Source organism: Canis lupus, chromosome 23 (assembly GCF_003254725.2).
Source record: "Canis lupus dingo isolate Sandy chromosome 23, ASM325472v2, whole genome shotgun sequence".
Classification (NCBI taxonomy): Eukaryota; Metazoa; Chordata; class Mammalia; order Carnivora; family Canidae; genus Canis; species Canis lupus.
In genome coordinates this window covers 7,002,664-7,019,904 of record NC_064265.1, presented here as the reverse complement: position 1 = coordinate 7,019,904, position 17,241 = coordinate 7,002,664, and the positions used below count along the sequence as shown (strand labels likewise).

Sequence of the window (17,241 nt, the reverse complement as noted above, 5' to 3'; positions counted from 1 at the left end):
AAATATTTAAATTTATATAAGAAAATGTTAGAAAAAGATTTATGGGGAGTGTATATAAAACTTGCTTTATTGCATGTGGCCGGGGAAGTCCAAAGCCTTACACTCTTAAAGTAAGAGTAGGGCCCCTTCGTCTTCAACATCAGCCGTGCTGTGTCTCATGTAAAGTATCTCATCTGCTGCTGATCTGTGGAATGAAACCTCAGACGAGCCCGGTGGGGAGGGGGGCGGGCAGGAAGTGGGGGGAGGTCGGCCTGAAGACTCTATTAAACGCACCCTGTTGCTGACCACAGCTGGCTACTGACACATTCATTTTTGTTAGAGAAGGCTTCAAGACAAATCAAGGCAGCCACACCCACCCCTCTTATTTTCTCTCCCCTGCAAGGAGAAGGATCTGCAATATACAGCGTTTTAAGAACTTTGGTTTCATCTTTAAAGGCACCCAATTCAAGAGGCTTTCATCATCCAGCATGGCCACTTTGCAGGATGTGTTATTCTCTTTTGCCCTCAGAATCAAGGTGGTTTTATGGAGATGGTGGTTGTGGCTTCAGAACAAATGCTGGGGAAAGTCTAGTGAATTAATGTCTCCTTAGATAGATACATTAGACTTGAAACCAGATGCTAAAGCTAATCTGAATATGAAGAAGAGCTCTACAAAATACCCCCTTCTTCAGAACATTTAGCCTTTTAAAAAATATGAAAACCACTGTCCTGAATGGAAGAGATTTCCTATAAATTCTCTCTAGTCGTAGCAGCAGTCAGCCAAGCAGGAGCTGTGGGAGAGGCTGAGGATGTGGTCCTGTGAGCCAGCACACCATGGAGACCCCCTCCTGGCCCGGCCGCTCAGCCTATGCCCTGCTGGGCTCACAGAGCCTCTTGGAAGTTCTTTTGGAAGTTCTCTGTGGTAGAACCTGACTAGAACCTGACTTGCCCCTTTTGTGGTACAACAAATTTGTCTCTTCTGTTCCAGTCTCCAAACAGAATGGCTCCATGTGTTCATTAGGTAGAGTTCCCCATTCTTTTCTATGGAACCTTCTTCACAATCTGGATTTTACCTCAGTAACTGTAGGCGTTCCTCCTCGTGCTCACTGCACATTTCTGTTAACGCATGCTAGCGTTAAGGCAGCTCATTGTAATGGCACCTACAGCTTACGTTTGTGTTTTTATGTCATGGTCATTCTTCAGACAAGAATAACTACAACTTTATCTTAAGCTGGTAGTATTCACAGCCATTAAAAAGGGGGCTGAGTTAAAGTGCACACTAGTTACAGACTTGATAGGATTTTGTCTTCTTCCAAGTTTTTCATTACAAATAAATTAATTAGCTTTGGTTACTTAAGGTAGTAACAGATTATCAATTCAGCTTTCTCCATACTCTTTGTCACCAGAGCCTCTTGTATGTCCAGGATCTCTTTTCAAAGGCATGTGAATCAGCATAATTTGTATCACCTGATATTAGAAATGTACCAGAATACACAAAGAATCAAACCAAAGCAAGATCTATAGAATATCAAGTCCTTTTTAGAATTCTTATCAGATGCCCAAAGGGCTTTCAAACTACTGGATTCTTCACCATAATGAGGTATACTGTAGCGGAAAATGGATCTAGAACACCTTTCAAGTGTGATGAAATTAAATAAGGAATCATGTCAGGACGCCTTGGACAATTTATTTCTGATTAGTCCATCAACTGTGAAAGAGTGCTTCTAGTGAGAAGGCAAACGGGAGTTTTCAACCGTAAGACCTATCCTTGTCAGGACACAGTGCAGGAACTGCATATCCCAGAGTCCACAAGTGACTGTGTTTAACACCTCTCGAAGACTTTGTACAGATCGGGCAGGTTAGCAAGCTGTAGGATATTTCCATCTTCTGTGAAATGTTTGGGAGGCAGAAGGTGTGAGCGGAAGGCTTTATAGACAATGTGTTCCACAGTCCACTTCCAGGGGTTTGCAGAGGAGCCGCATACTTCACTCTGGAAAAGACATGTGAGATGTCACAAGCCTCCCCGTTTACCCCTCTCACACCCCAGTGTTCATGGTTTCCTGACTGACGTGTACTAGGCCTGAAGTCCTGCTGGTTACAATGGGTTGTTTTACCTACTGCGGTTGAAACATCCTCTTAGGGATCCTACAGGCCTGACTGTGGGAGAGGAGATAAGGGGAAAAGAAGGCTGACTTTCTCCCGTGGAAACTTGGTTTCCATTCGGGAGGAAGTGTTGACTGTAGCAGGATCTAACAGTGTCTGATCCTGACTATGATGTTCACTGGCAGTAGTAGGAAGTGCATTCACTCAGGCCCTTTTTGTGTACAGCTAGCTAATCACAGGAATTCAGAGACAGCGAATTTAACTTCCTAAAGGTTGTGTGAGGGTTCATTCCAGTTCCGGGTGTTAATGTGCATCACCGCAGTACCTGCTGGCCCGAGAGGGTCGACTCCTCAGATATATACTGCTTCCGAATGGAGTAAAACATAGCACATTCTTTACTGAGGCTTTCAAAACATTCCTTCTCTTCATCCCAGTTCACCTGGTCCAAGGAGAGAATTTAATACCTCAACATAGGTACTTGCTTTAATAAACACATTTCATTCCAAGTGGAGTGGCCATTCCAACATGGCCAGCTCAGTTAACTTTTTAAATGTTAACTGTTTAGGCATTCAATTTGTAACCTGGAACTGCTGAATACTGCTGGGAGAGGTGGGGTGGGGGTGGGGCCTTCTGCTCTTTCATCCTTTTCATCTTCCTCATTCGACGTGAAGGTACAGCCCTGTGCCCTTGCCCTCCAGCCCACACACATGCACCCACACACTTAGGGATGGCTTGACCACTTGCCTCCGTGGCTAGTCGAAGAATGAAGATAGGCAGACCCTCTAAAGGGGGCACATAGTTGTCAATCAGCAGGGGTAATCCAATCAGGTTCCCTTCCTGTTTGTGGAGAAAAGGCCAGGACAGGGAAATCAGAAATACAATGTTAGAGTTGAATCCAGTTCCCTTTCCCCAGGGCTTCCTCCAGGTCTTGTCCTCATACCGGGCACTCTGGGTGAGTTGGTACCTGAGCAGTGCACTGGGGGCAGGAGAGCAGGGCACTTAAAGAGCTTTTTTGGGGCACTTGGGTGGCTCAGTTGGTTAAACACCTGCCGTCAGCTCAGGTTGTGATCCCAGGGTCCTGGGATCAAGCCTCATGTCGGGCTCCCTGCTCAGTGGGAGTTTACTTCTCCCCATCTTCCCTGCTCATGTTCTCTCTCTCTCAAATAAAATCTTAATAAAAAAAAAAAAAAGCTTTTTGTATTGACATGAGGCAAAACAACTTGTTCTTTCGCTATGTTCACCAACTAAAGAATACATCGAGATGAAAAGCCCCAAAGATTAAGGGATAAAAGGAAGAAACAAGGAAATCAAGTGGCTTGGCATCATCTCATTTGCTGTGGCCTGTAGGCACTATGGACTCCACTCTCCCGAGTCCTTCACCCCAGGCACAGGAATGGGCATGAATGGATATGAAAATATTTGTGTAACCGAGAAATGCAAATAGGGAGTGAAGACGTGAATGGATGTCACGTGCTGCTTCTAACTGGAGCGAACAACAGCCTTCTTGCCCTGATCTTGGATTATCTTAGAACTTGACTCCTATCTGAAGAATAAAACAAAGGCCTAAGAATGGCTGTCACACACCTCATCAATTTCCAGAGAGAAATAGTCTGCGAGCATCTCAGCCTTCTTCTTCAGAAACTCAACAATGTACTCAGCAAGTCCTTCTTTGGGACCATCCTCCTCCGTCCAGCCGCTCTCGGGACTGTCCAGGGCGAGCATGGCCAGCTCAAACAGCGGTGCAGGCTCCTAGAACACAGGAAGTGATAACAGTGCATCCAAGTGATGCCTGAATTCCTGCCCATAAAACCACCACAGGTACACCTCGAAGGTACTGTGGGTCTGGTTCTAGACGACCATAGTAAAGGGGGCATCACAATATAGGGAGTCAAATGAATTTTTTGGTTTCCTAGTGCACATAAAAGTTAGGTTTACACACAAATACATACTAAAGTCTAGTTAGTGTATAATAGCATTAAATCTGAAAAAAACCTTAACTAAAAAAAAAATATTGTGAAAAAAATGCTAACATTTGAGCTTCCAGTGAATTATAATCACTGATCACAGTTTGTATTATACACAAATGCAATAATAAAAAGGACTGAACTATTGCCAGAATTACCAAAATTATGACACAGAAACATGAATTGAACAAATGCTGTTGGGAAAATGGTGCCAACCCTACCTAGGTGTAGGGTTACCACACACCTTGAATTTGTAAAAATGCGATGTCTGTGAAGTACAATGAAGTGAATAACCACAAAACCATGATCATGACAGTAAGTGAGAAACCCCAAATCTAACACTCAATCCCCATCTCGCATAAAGAAAAACCCTGAAAATCCACAAAAAAAACCTTTTCCTCCTCTCATTGGTCACCATTTCAATAGAGAGGATGTGACAGCCTGCTGAATGGGTGGGAAGCACGAGGCTGTGTGGAGGCATTTCCCCTCTGTGCGGCTCTAAGGACTCCACTTACTTTCATATTTCTACTGCCTCACTGATAACTAAAGCAAGGGGAAGGGAGAATAAATGTCATTTCAGGTAAACCATCTGATAAGGAAGAAGACTGAAATATATAGTTAAAAATAAGATGCCTAAATTTTCTTCCATTTCTCCCCTTCTGATGTTGCTGTGGTCATACAGTTTACTTTTACACATGTTATAAACACACAGAACACTGTTACTATTTTTTCATAATAAGAGAGGAGTCCATGAAAAGACCCGACAATTTAAATGTTTGTGCACTCCGTACTAGAGCTTTTAAATCTATGAAGGATCAAACCAGTGGACCTGGCAAAGAGAAAAAGACAAATTCACAATTATAGTCCGAGGTTTCAATACCATCCTTTCAAAAAAATACACTGGACCAAGGAGAAAATCAAGGTACAGAAGATCGGAGCATCACTGTTAACTTACTGTACTTGCCACTCAAAGAATACTCCACTTAACCAGACCAGAACACAAATTCATTTCAAGTGTGCATGGATTCTTTACCAGCACAAACCATGCTCTAGGCCATAAGACAATCTCAGTAACGTTAAAGGATTTAAGTATATTCTCTGATCAAAATGGAATTTAATTAGAAATCAATAGCAGATATCCAGAAGATCTCCCAAGTAACTGGAAACAATATACCTCTCAATAACCTGTAGAGCAAAGAAGAAATAAAGAAGGATATAAAATATTTTGAACTGGATGAAAACGAAAACTTATCAAAATTTGTGGGGAGCTGCTAAGACAAGACTCAGCAGAAATTTATTAGCACTAAGCACCTGTATTAGAAAAGGAGAAAGAGGAGGGAGGGGCAAGATGGCGGAAGAGTAGGGTCCCCAAATCTCCTGTCCCAACCAAATTACCTAGACAGCCTTCAGATCATCCTGAAAATCTACGAATTCGGCCTGAGATTTAAAGAGAGAACAGCTGAAACGCTACAGTGAAAAGAGTTCACGCTTCTATCAAGGTAGGAAGACTGGGGGGGGGGAAGAAATAAAGAAACAAAAGGCCTCCAAGAGGGAGGGGCCCGGCGAGGAGCAGGGCTAAGGCCGGGGCGAGTGTCCCCAGGACAGGAGAGCCCCGTCCCGGAGAAGCAGGAGCTGCACCGACCTTCCCGGGCGGAAAGGGGCTCGCAGGGAGTTGGAGCAGGACCCCAGGAGGGTGGGGATGCCCTTAGGCTCCCTGGGACACTAACAGACGCCTGCGCCCTGGGGAGAGTGCGCCGAGCTCCCTAAGGACTCGACCCGGGAGCAGCTTGGAAAGGCTCGGGTGGTGGCTCCACGGAGAGGGGGCTGCGCAGCCCTGGGAGCAGAACGGAGGTAGCTCCAGCAGAGGAAGAGGCTCCACGCGGAGGGGGCTACGCGGCCCCCCGGGAGCAGCTCCGAGGGGCTCGGGCGGCAGCTCCGCAGAGAAGGGGCTGCCTGGCCAGGAGCGCAGGCCCCAGAGCACAGGGCGCCGGGGACACAGCCCAGGATCCGGCCTCCCCCTGGGACACGCAGAGGCCAGGAGGGCCCAGGACAGCAAGGACGCTCCTGCCCCGAGCTGAGCAGATCAGCGCGCTGCCTGGAGCCTCCAGGCCCTGCAGGCTGAGAGCTCTGGAGTTACTGCAGGGGCTGAATCCAGGTTTCCAGAGCTGAGGCAGCCACTGGGGTTGTTCCTCCTGGGGCCTCAAGGGGTAAACAACCCCCACTGAGCACCAGGCAGAGGCTGAGCAGCTCCCCCAACTGCTAACACCTGAAAATCAGCACAACGGGCCCCTCCCCCAGAAGACCAGCTAGACGGACAAGTTCCAGGGGAAGCCAAGGGACTTAAAGTATACAGAATCAGAAGGTACTCCCCCGTGCTGTTTTTTTTCTTTTTTTTGCTTTTTGATTTCTGTTTGCTTCCCCCACCTTTTTTTCCCTCTCTTTCTTTTTCTTCTCTCTTTTTTTTCTTCCTTTTTCCTCTTTTCTTTCCTTCTTTCTCTCTTTTTCTCCTTTTCCCAATACAACTTGTTTTTGGCCACTCTGCACTGAGCAAAATGACTAGAAGGAAAACCTCACCTCAAAAGAAAGAATCAGAAACCGTCCTCTCTCCCACAGACTTACAAAATCTGGATTACAATTCAATGTCAGAAAGCCAATTCAGAAGCACTATTATAAAGCTACTGGTGGCTCTAGAAAAAAGCATAAAGGACTCAAGAGACTTCATGATTGCAGAATTTAGAGCTAATCAGGCAGAAATTAAAAATCAACTGAATGAGATGCAATCCAAACTAGAAGTCCTAATGACGAGGGTTAACGAGGTGGAAGAACGAGTGAGTGACATAGAAGACAAGTTGATGGCAAAGAGGGAAACTGAGGATAAAAGAGACAATTAAAAGACCATGAGGATAGATTAAGGGAAATAAATGACAGCCTGAGGAAGAAAAACCTACGTTTAATTGGGGTTCCCGAGGGTGCCGAAAGGGCCAGAGGGCCAGAATATGTATTTGAACAAATCATAGCTGAAAACTTTCCTAATCTGGGAAGGGAAACAGGCATTCAGATCCAGGAAATAGAGAGATCCACCCTAAAATCAATACAAACCTTTCAACACCTCGACATTTAATAGTGAAGCTTGCAAATCCCAAAATAAAGAGAAGATCCTTAAAGCAGCAAGAGACAAGAAATCCCTGACTTTTATGGGGAGAAGTATTAGGGTAACAGCAGACCTCTCCACAGAGACCTGGCAGGCCAGAAAGGGCTGGCAGGATATATTCAGGGTCCTAAAGGAGAAGAACATGCAACCAAGAATACTTTATCCAGCAAGGCTCTCATTCAAAATGGAAGGAGAGATAAAGAGCTTCCAACACAGGCAGGAACTGGAAGAATATGTGACCTCCAAACCAGCTCTGCAAGAAATTTTAAGGGGGACTCTCAAAATTCCCCTTTAAGAAGAAGTTCAGTGGAACAATCCACAAAAACAGGAACTTCAGTTCATGATGACACTAAACTCATACCTTTCAATAGTAACTCTGAACGTGAACAGCTTAATGACCCCATCAAAGGCACAGGGTTTCAGACTGGATAAAAAAGCAGGACCCATCTATTTGCTGTCTACAAGAGACTCGTTTTAGACACAAGGACACCTACAGCCTGAAAATAAAAGGTTGGAGAACCATTTACCATTCAAATGGTCCTCAAAAGAAAGCAGGGGTAGCCATCCTTATATCAAATAAACTAAAATTTACCCTGAAGACTGTAGTGAGAGATGAAGAGGGACACTATCTCATACTTAAAGGATCTATCCAACAAGAGGCCTTAACAATCCTCAATATATATGCCCCGAATGTGGGAGCTGCCAAATATATCAATCAATTAATAACCAAAGTTAAGACATACTTAAATAATAATACACTTATACTTGGTGACTTCAATCTAGCGCTTTCTACACTCGATAGGTCTTCTAAGCACAACATCTCCAAAGAAATGAGAGCTTTAAATGATACCCTGGACCAGATGGGATTTCACAGATATCTACAGAACTTTACATCCAAACTCAACTGAATACACATTCTTCTCAAGTGCACATGGAACTTTCTCCAGAATAGACCATATACTGAGTCACAAATCAGGTCTTAACCGATACCAAAAGATTGGGATGGTCCCCTGCATATTCTCAGACCATAATGCCTTGAAATTATAACTAAATCACAACAAGAAGTTTGGAAGGACCTCAAACACGTGGAGGTTAAGGACCATCCTGCTAAAAGATGAAAGGGTCAACCAGGAAATTAAGGAAGAATTAAAAGGATTCATGGAAACTAATGAGAATGAAGATACAACCGTTCAAAATCTTTGGGATGCAGCAAAAGCAGTCCGGAGTCCGATGTATACATCGCAATACAAGCATCCATTCAAAAACTGGAAAGAACTCAAATACAAAAGCTAACCTTACACATAAAGGAGCTAGAGAAAAAACAGCAGATGGACCCTACGCCCAGGAGAAGAAGAGAGTTAATAAAGATTCGAGCAGAACTCAACGAAATCGAGACCAGAAGAACTGTGGAACAGATCAACAGAACCAGGAGTTGGTTCTTTGAAAGAATTAATGAGATAGATAAACCATTAGCCAGCCTTATTAAAAAGAAGAGAGAGGAGACTCAAATTAATAAAATCATGAATGAGAAAGGAGAGATCACTACCAACACCAAGGAAATACAAACGATTTTAAAACATATTATGAACAGCTATACGCCAATAAATTAGGCAATCTAGAAGGAATGGACGCATTCCTGGGAAGCCACAAACTACCAAAACTGGAACAGGAATAAATAGAAAAACCTAAACAGGCCAACAACCAGGGAGGAAATTGAAGCAGTCATCAAAAACCTCCCAAGACACAAGAGTCCAGGGCCAGATGGCTTCCCTGGGGAATTCTATCAAACATTTAAAGAAGAAACCATACCTATTCTACTAAAGCTGTTTGGAAAGATAGAAAGAGATGGAGTACTTCCAAATTCGTTCTATGAGGCCAGCATCACCTTAATTCCAAAACCAGACAAAGACCCCACCAAAAAGGAGAATTACAGACCAATATCCTGATGAACATGGATGCAAAAATTCTCAACAAGATACTAGCCAATAGGATCCAACAGTACATTAAGAAAATTATTCACCATGACCAAGTAGGATTTATCCCCGGGGTGCAAGGCTGGTTCAACACTCGTAAAACAATCAATGTGATTCATCATATCAGCAAGAGAAAAACCAAGAACCATATGATCCTCCCATTGGATGCAGAGAAAGCATTTGACAAAATACAGCATCCATTCCTGATCAAAACTCTTCAGAGTGTAGGGATAGAGGGAACATTCCTCGACATCTTAAAAGCCATCTATGAAAAGCCCACAGCAAATATCATTCTCAATGGGGAAGCACTGGGAGCCTTTCCCCTAAGATCAGGAACAAGACAGGGATGTCCACTCTCACCACTGCTATTCAACATAGTACTGGAAGTCCTAGCCTCAGCAATCAGACAACAAAAAGACATTAAAGGCATTCAAATTGGCAAAGAAGAAGTCAAACTCTCCCTCTTCGCCGATGACATGATACTGTACATAGAAAACCCAAAAGCCTCCACCCCCAGATTGCTAGAACTCATACAGTAATTTGGCAGTGTAGCAGGATACAAAATCAATGACCAGATGTCAGTGGCATTTCTATACACTAACAATGAGACTGAAGAAAGAAAAATTAAGGAGTCAATCCCATTTGCAATTGCACCCAAAAGCATAAGATACCTAGGAATAAACCTAACCAAAGAGGTAAAGGATCTATACCCTAAAAACTATAGAACACTTCTGAAAGAAATTGAGGAAGACACAAAGAGATGGAAAAATATTCCATGCTCATGGATTGGCAGAATTAATACTGTGAAAATGTCAATGTTACCCAGGGCAATTTACACGTTTAATGCAATCCCTATCAAAATACCATGGACTTTCTTCAGAGAGTTAGAACAAATTATTTTAAGATTTGTGTGCAATCAGAAAAGACCCCGAATAGCCAGGGGAATTTAAAAAAAAAAAAAAAACCGTATCTGGGGGCATCACAATGCCAGATTTCAGGTTGTACTACAAAGCTTGGTCATCAAGACAGTGTGGTACTGGCACAAAAACAGACACATAGATTAATGGAACAGAACAGAGAACCCAGAAGTGGACCCTCAACTTTATGGTCAACTAATATTCGATAAAGGAGGAAAGACTATCCACTGGAAGAAAGACAGTCTCTTCAATAAATGGTGCTGGGAAAAGGGACATCCACGTGCAGAAGAATGAAACTAGACCAGTCTCTTTCACCATACACAAAGATAAACTCAAAATGGATGAAAGATCTAAATGTGAGACAAGATTCCATCAAAATCCTAGAGGAGAACACAGGCAACACCCTTTTTGAACTCGGCCATAGTAACCTCTTGCAAGATACATCCACGAAGGCAAAAGAAACAAAAGCAAAACTGAACTATTGCGACTTCATCAAGATAAGAAGCTTTTGCACAGCAAAGGATACAGTCAACAAAGCTAAAAGACAACCTACAGAATGGGAGAAGCTATTTGCAAATGACGTATCAGATAAAGGGCTAGTTTCCAAGATCTATAAAGAACTTCTTAAACTCAACACCAAAGAAACAAACAATCCAATCATGAAATGAGCAAAAGACATGAACAGAAATCTCACAGAGGAAGACATAGACATGGCCAACATGCATATGAGAAAATGCTCTGCATCACTTGCCATCAGGGAAATACAAATCAAAACCACAATGAGATCCCACCTCACCCCAGTGAGAATGGGGCAAATTAACAAGGCAGGAAACCACAAATGTTGGAGAGGATGTGGAGAAAAGGGAACCCTCATACACTGTTGGTGGGAATGTGAACTGGTGCAGCCACTCTGGAAAACTGTGTGGAGGTTCCTCAAACAGTTAAAAATAGACCTGCCCTACGACCCAGCAATTGCACTGTTGGGGATTTACCCCAAAGATACAGATGCAATGAAATGCCGGGACACCTGCACCCCAATGTTTCTAGCAGCAATGTCCACAATAGCCAAACGGTGTCCATCGGAAGATGAATGGATAAAAAAGATGTGGTCTATGTATACAATGGAATATTCCTCAGCCATTAGAAATGACAAATCCCCACCATTTGCTTCAACGTGGATGGAACTGGAGGGTATTATGCTGAGTGAAGTAAGTCAATTGGAGAAGGACAAACATTATATGTTCTCATTCATTTGGGGAATATAAATAATGGTGAAAGGGAATAGAAGGGAAGGGAGAAGAAATGGATAGGAAATATCAGAAAAGGAGACAGAACATGAAGACTCCTAACTCTGGGAAATGAACTAGGGGTGGTGGAAGGGGAGGAGGGCGGGGGGTGGCGGTGACTGGGTGGCGGGCACTGAGGGGGGCACTTGACAGGATGAGCACTGGCTGTTATTCTGTATGTTGGCAAATTGAACACCAATAAAAAATAAATTTATTAAAAAAAAAAGAAAAGAAGAAAAATGTCAAAAGGTGATCTCAGCTTCCACCTTAAGAAATTTGAAACAAAAGAGTAAATTAAACCCAAAATAAATAGAAAAGAAGTAATAAAGATCAGAGTAAATATCAATGAGATAAAAAACAGAAAAAGAATAGAGAGAAATCTATGAAACCAAAAGTCGGTTCTTTTGAGATCAATAAAACTGGTAAACGTCTAGCCAGACTGATTAGGTTAAAATGAGAGGATACACATTGCCAATATTAGGAATGAGAGAGAATCTAAACATTAAAAGAATTATGAAAAATATTATGAACAATTTCATGCCAATAAATGTGAAAACTTTAATGGACAAATTCCTTGAAAGAAACCAAACCAAAGCTCTATCGAGAGGAAAAAGATAACCTGAATTAGTTATTTGTGAAAGAAACTGAATTTGTAATTAAAAACCTTCTCATAGGAAATCTCCAGGCCCCGATGGCTTCATTCACTGATGAATTCTACCAGACATTTAGGAAATAAACACTAGTTCTACACAAACTCTTTCAGAAGATGGAAGAGTAGAGGATACCTCCCAACTCATTCTATGAAGCCAGCATTACGCTAATACCAAAACCAGACAAAGACTACAAGGAAAAAAAAGGAGTATCCTTCATAAACATAAATGTAGCAAGTGTATACAAAATTCTAGCAAGTCAATTTCAATAATTTATACAAAGGGTGATATATCACATACAAGCAGGGTTCATCCAGGAATGCAAGATTGGTTTTTAACATGAAGATGTAATATATTGACAAATTAAAAAAGAACACCATGCAATTATCTTAACAGAGATGCAAAAAAAGCATTTGAAAAAACCCAATATCCATTCCCAAATAAAAACAACTCTAAGCAAACAAGAAACAGGGAACTTCCGCAACTTCATGAAGGCCATCTCCTCTCTACCTACGGCGGAAAGCATACTTAATTTTGAAAGACTGAATGTGTTTTCCCCTATGATCAGGAACAAGAGAACAATTTCCATCCTTACCACTTTTTAAAATATTTTACTTATTTATTCATGAGAGACACAGAGAGAGCAGAGGGAGAAGCAGGCTCCCTGTGGGGAGCCCAATGTGGCACTCGATCCCAGGACTGCGGGATCATACCCTGAGCTGAAGGCAGACGCTCAACCACTGAGCCACCCAGGTGCCCCCTTACCACTTCTATTCAACATTGGTCTAGCCAGTGTAACCAGGCAAGAGAGAAAAAAAGCGATCCAGGTTGGACAGGGAAAATAAAACTGTCTTTATTCACAGAGACCATGATCATCTATGTAGATACTGATGGAATCTATAAGAAAGCTATGAGAATTACTAAGTGAGTTTGGCAAAGCTGCAAGGTACAAGATTAATATACACAAACACTTGTGTTTCTATATACTAACAACAAACAACTGGACAATTTTTAAAATGACACGTATAGGGACGCCTGGGTGGCTCAGTGGATAAGTGTCTGCCTTCAGCTCAGGGCGTGATCCCAGGTCTGGGGATCAAGTCCCACATCGGGCTCCCCACAGGGACCCTGCTTCTCCCTCTACCTATGTCTGCCTCTCTGTGTTCCTCGTGAATAAATAAAATCTAAATAAATAAATAAATAAATAAATAAATAAATAAATAATGCCATGCATAATAGCAACAACAACAACAAAAAAAGTGAGATACTAAGGGATAAATCTAACAAAAGATTTCCTCCCCAAATTGATCTGGAGATTCATGACAATCCCAATAAAAATCCCAGAAGTCTTTTTTGTAGAGTATGTTAGCTGTAACAAAGATAGTATGAAACTATATAGATAAGCAGTCTGATTTTAATTTTAAATTAAAATTAAACATGAAAAGGTCTTGGAAGAAATGCCCTAATACTGTCAACTGGGGTTGGCTGTTTTTGGGTTACAGGGTTTAGAGGATGTTTATTTCTACTTTTATCACTTTACAAGTTTTCTTAAGTAGATATATATTAACCTACATAATAATACACATTTGTTTAAGCTGGCTACCAGGGGCCCTTGGGTAGTTCAGTGGTTGAGCAACTGCCTTTGGCTCAGGGCGTGATCCTGGGGTCCTGGGACTGAGTCCTGCATTGGGCTCGCCACAAGGAGCCTGCTTCTCCCTCTGCCTATGTCTCTGCCTCTCTCTCATGAATAAACAAATCTTAAAAAAAAAAAAAAAAAAAAGCTGGCTACCAAATGACTATTCTGCTTTGTATAAACCTGTGTTACAACTAAAGATACTTCCAAATGCAAATCGTGCAATACAGAAACTATCCTAAACATATTTAAGAAAATCTAATATACTACAAATCAGATATTAGGATAGAGCGATTATTTTCAGAAATGACCAGGCGTTGGAAGTTTCAGCAGTGAGAAGCGGGAAATACACTTACCGAGAGCCTCAGAACACCAAAATTGGCAAAATCATAAATGAGTATCTGATAGAACAGTTCTTCACTGAAAAATAAAAATGAAGTGACTTTAAGGAAATGCTCAATCCATGCCTGAGATCCAAGCAGTCATTGCAAATAGGAGAAATAACCCCTGAAACATGAATGGGAGAAAGGGACGGTTCTGCCTGCTGTGGAGGCTTCCTGACAGGCTGTAGGCTCTCAGGAACTGGGCCCCACAGCAAGCTCCAGCCAGGGCTTCAGCTGGCGGCCTCCAGCCAGGGCTCAGAGCACTAGATCTAAGTCTCTAAGTCACCCATGCTCTGTCCCACCCACTGGCGGTTAAAAGCTGTTGAACGCACCCCGTAGGTGAAATTTAAGAGTTTTGTTTGCTTATCTTTTCCCCCCACTTACAAAGAATCCTATAAATCACCTTTTTTTCTTTTTCTTTACAATTACCATTAAAAATGGTACGGTGTGTATAGGGAAGGCAGGAGACTTACTAAATAATCACCAGGACACCCAAGGCAGAATTAGACCACCCCGGTGTACAGTGTACGATGAAGCACTAGCTGGCAACATTCCAGAAGCAGCTGTGAAGTATGCAACACACTGACCTCCTTATACAACATAGTGCTGAAATAAATGGTACTTTCTAGTTTTTAGGCAATACGGACCACAGTGGTCTATTTAAAAACTTGTTCTCATTATCAAAGTAGACAAGGCATCTGCTACACTGGCACTATAGTGGGGAAACTGAGGTACCCAGTGAGTACCTGACTTGTCCCAGGTCAGAGTTAATAAGGTTGAAAAGGGAAGAGCTGAATCCAGGTACTGCACTCTGATCTTGGTTCTCCATCTGTTTCTTTTACTTTCTCACTGGGAAATCACTCACATTTATTAAAAACTGAAATTCTGGGACTGGCCTGGCATTGTTTGTAAAATGAAATAATCTGAACACAATGGGATTTGTAGTCTAGAAATGTACTTATATGCTGGAAAAGAAAGAACAAAGATAGCTGAATTGCCAACATATTAATAAGAGAGCCCAGTGCATAAGCCAAAGGATTCTCAAAGATGATAGACCTTGAACAGAGCTGCACCAAAGGGCTAAAAAGGGTGAGTCCTGGGATGCAAAGATGCATGTGTGCCAACAGTCAGCTCTGGACCAGGGCAGTTTCTAGGTGAGGGACATCAAATTGGTTTTTATCTTGTGTGCCACCCCCAAGCAACATAAGGCAGCTCCCTTGCTCACTGGCTCAAGAAAGCACTGAGGCAACAACAGGGCTGATGGGAAAGGGTCCCACAGAGGACAGGTGATGTCTAATACATGTCCCATCTGTGCCACCTATTTGAGAACATTTTTTTTTAAGATTTTATTTATTTATTTATTTATTTATTTATTTATTTATTTATTTATTTATTTATGATTTTATTTATTTATTCATGAGAGACAGAGAGAGGCAGAGACATAGGCAGACAAGTAGGCTCCATGCAGGGATCCTGATGTGGGACTTGATCCCAGGACTCTGGGATCATGACCTGAGAGCCAAAGGCAGATGCTCAACCATGAGTCACCCAGGTATCCCTGAGAACATATTTAATACAGGTTCTAGACTCACTAGGAGCTCATCCACCAAGGTCTCTGGAAACAATCAATAGAAAGGTTGCTGGCTATGGGCTGGGCAAATAGCACCACTGAGATCACCCCTCCCATGGTTGTCAGCCCTTCTGGCTCATGTGGTAACTCTCGCCTTACTCAAGGTGAGAGTAAGCCTTGGCTACATTCCCTAAGGAAGAAAGGGGGCCTTAGGTCCTCTTTCTCTTGCATCCCACAGTACCGTGCTGCACATAGCAGATGCTAGAATTCTCTACTGGCACTAAGCCCGTCAACACCTGGTTCAACCACAGTCGTCAATGTTTAGTAAGGACCAAGAACCTACCAAACATTAGGCTTCCCTGTCATTTTCTACCCTCACAAAACCCTGCAAGCTAAGTAGTAATTTCTAAATCTTGTAGATGGGAAATCTGAGACATAGTTCAAGAAAGTACATTGTCCATAATGACATAAATGGTAAATGCCTGAGCCTGGATTTGAAACCCTCTGTCCCCCAAGTCTGGGACCTTTCCAAACACCTCATAACGCTGTTCCTAGCTTTTGGTGCCTGTGCTTTGAGAACCATTCTTCTAGCAGGCCTGCTTCTGTCATGACTCACTCATTTACCTCAATTTGGTGGTGTTGAGAAGGTATAACTTCGTCTGATGCTGAGCCAGGGCCCACTGAGGATTCACGCAGCCCACAAAGGAGTGGTTATGCAGCATCTCTCGGAGTGCTGGAAAATGAAAAGCAGGTAAGTCATGGCATCCCACCAACACCTCTCTGCAGCCCAAAACACCAAGCCCCAGAGCTCAAGACAACAAACAGGCCACAATGTGCATGCCTGAAATGTACCTCTTGCTGAAAACAAATACAAATGAGGAATAAATTATAACAGATCTTTCAAAATACCACAAAAAACTGCCCAAAGATAAAGGACTACTTAAAGATCACCACCTAGGGCAAAGCAGGAAGCCAGAAAAGTGCTGCAAGCTCCGCAGCCAGCTTTACTCAAAGGTACCAGAGGGACCTCAGGAATCATGAACACTACTTTTTGTAGGCTCTGAGGTGTGGAGAAAGAAAAACAAAAATGGTTTGAAATGAGAAGTCTAACAGGAGACCATTTCCCCAGCACAGGAAGCTGAAATGCCAGCGGCTGTTACCCTCAGGCAAAAAAGAAGAACTACTGCTATGTCCCAGGCCCCAGGGCAGTGAGCCAAACTGCCCACCCACCTCAAGCCTGGATCCTGGGAGTAAAGCATAAAAAACATCACAGCCCTGAGAATCTGTAACCATGAGCTAGGCCTCACAGCCAGGATTCACGCTAAGTGTGTTGCCTAAAACCTCGTGGGGAGATTTTAGTTTAATGTGATTCAGGACTGACTGTTCCTCCAGGTCCGTAACAGAATGAAATGCAAATTCTCTGTGGAGAAATTCAGTGTCAATCCAGGCTTCAAATTATCCCCCACAGATAAAATACCAGGAGCTAGCAGTAAAAAAATTACAAAACACACAAAGAATGCACGAAGAATTAGAATCCAGAAGAAACCACACAACCTCTGCAAAGGTTCAGAGACTGGAAATACCAGCAAGGAAGAGAAAAATAAGCATGTTTAGTATGCTTAGGAGGGATTA

The 17,241-nt window shown here is 42.6% G+C and overlaps 1 protein-coding gene across 6 annotated transcripts in view; it reads right to left on the bottom strand.

Moving 5' to 3' along the window:
- Positions 1–1,646: 1,646 nt before the first annotated feature.
- MLH1 (mutL homolog 1) overlaps positions 1,647–17,241 on the bottom strand; it is a 48,985-nt gene continuing 33,390 nt past the window's right edge. For all 6 annotated transcript variants that reach the window (XM_025461330.3, XM_025461332.3, XM_025461331.3 and 3 more), the window contains 6 exons: positions 16,234–16,342; positions 14,013–14,076; positions 3,667–3,831; positions 2,827–2,919; positions 2,408–2,521; positions 1,647–1,969 (listed from right to left, as the gene is read on the bottom strand). In XM_025461330.3, coding sequence (XP_025317115.1) covers positions 1,802–1,969; positions 2,408–2,521; positions 2,827–2,919; positions 3,667–3,831; positions 14,013–14,076; positions 16,234–16,342 — 713 coding nt within the window. In that variant the 3' untranslated portion in view covers positions 1,647–1,801. The remainder of the gene's footprint in view (positions 1,970–2,407; positions 2,522–2,826; positions 2,920–3,666; positions 3,832–14,012; positions 14,077–16,233; positions 16,343–17,241) is intronic.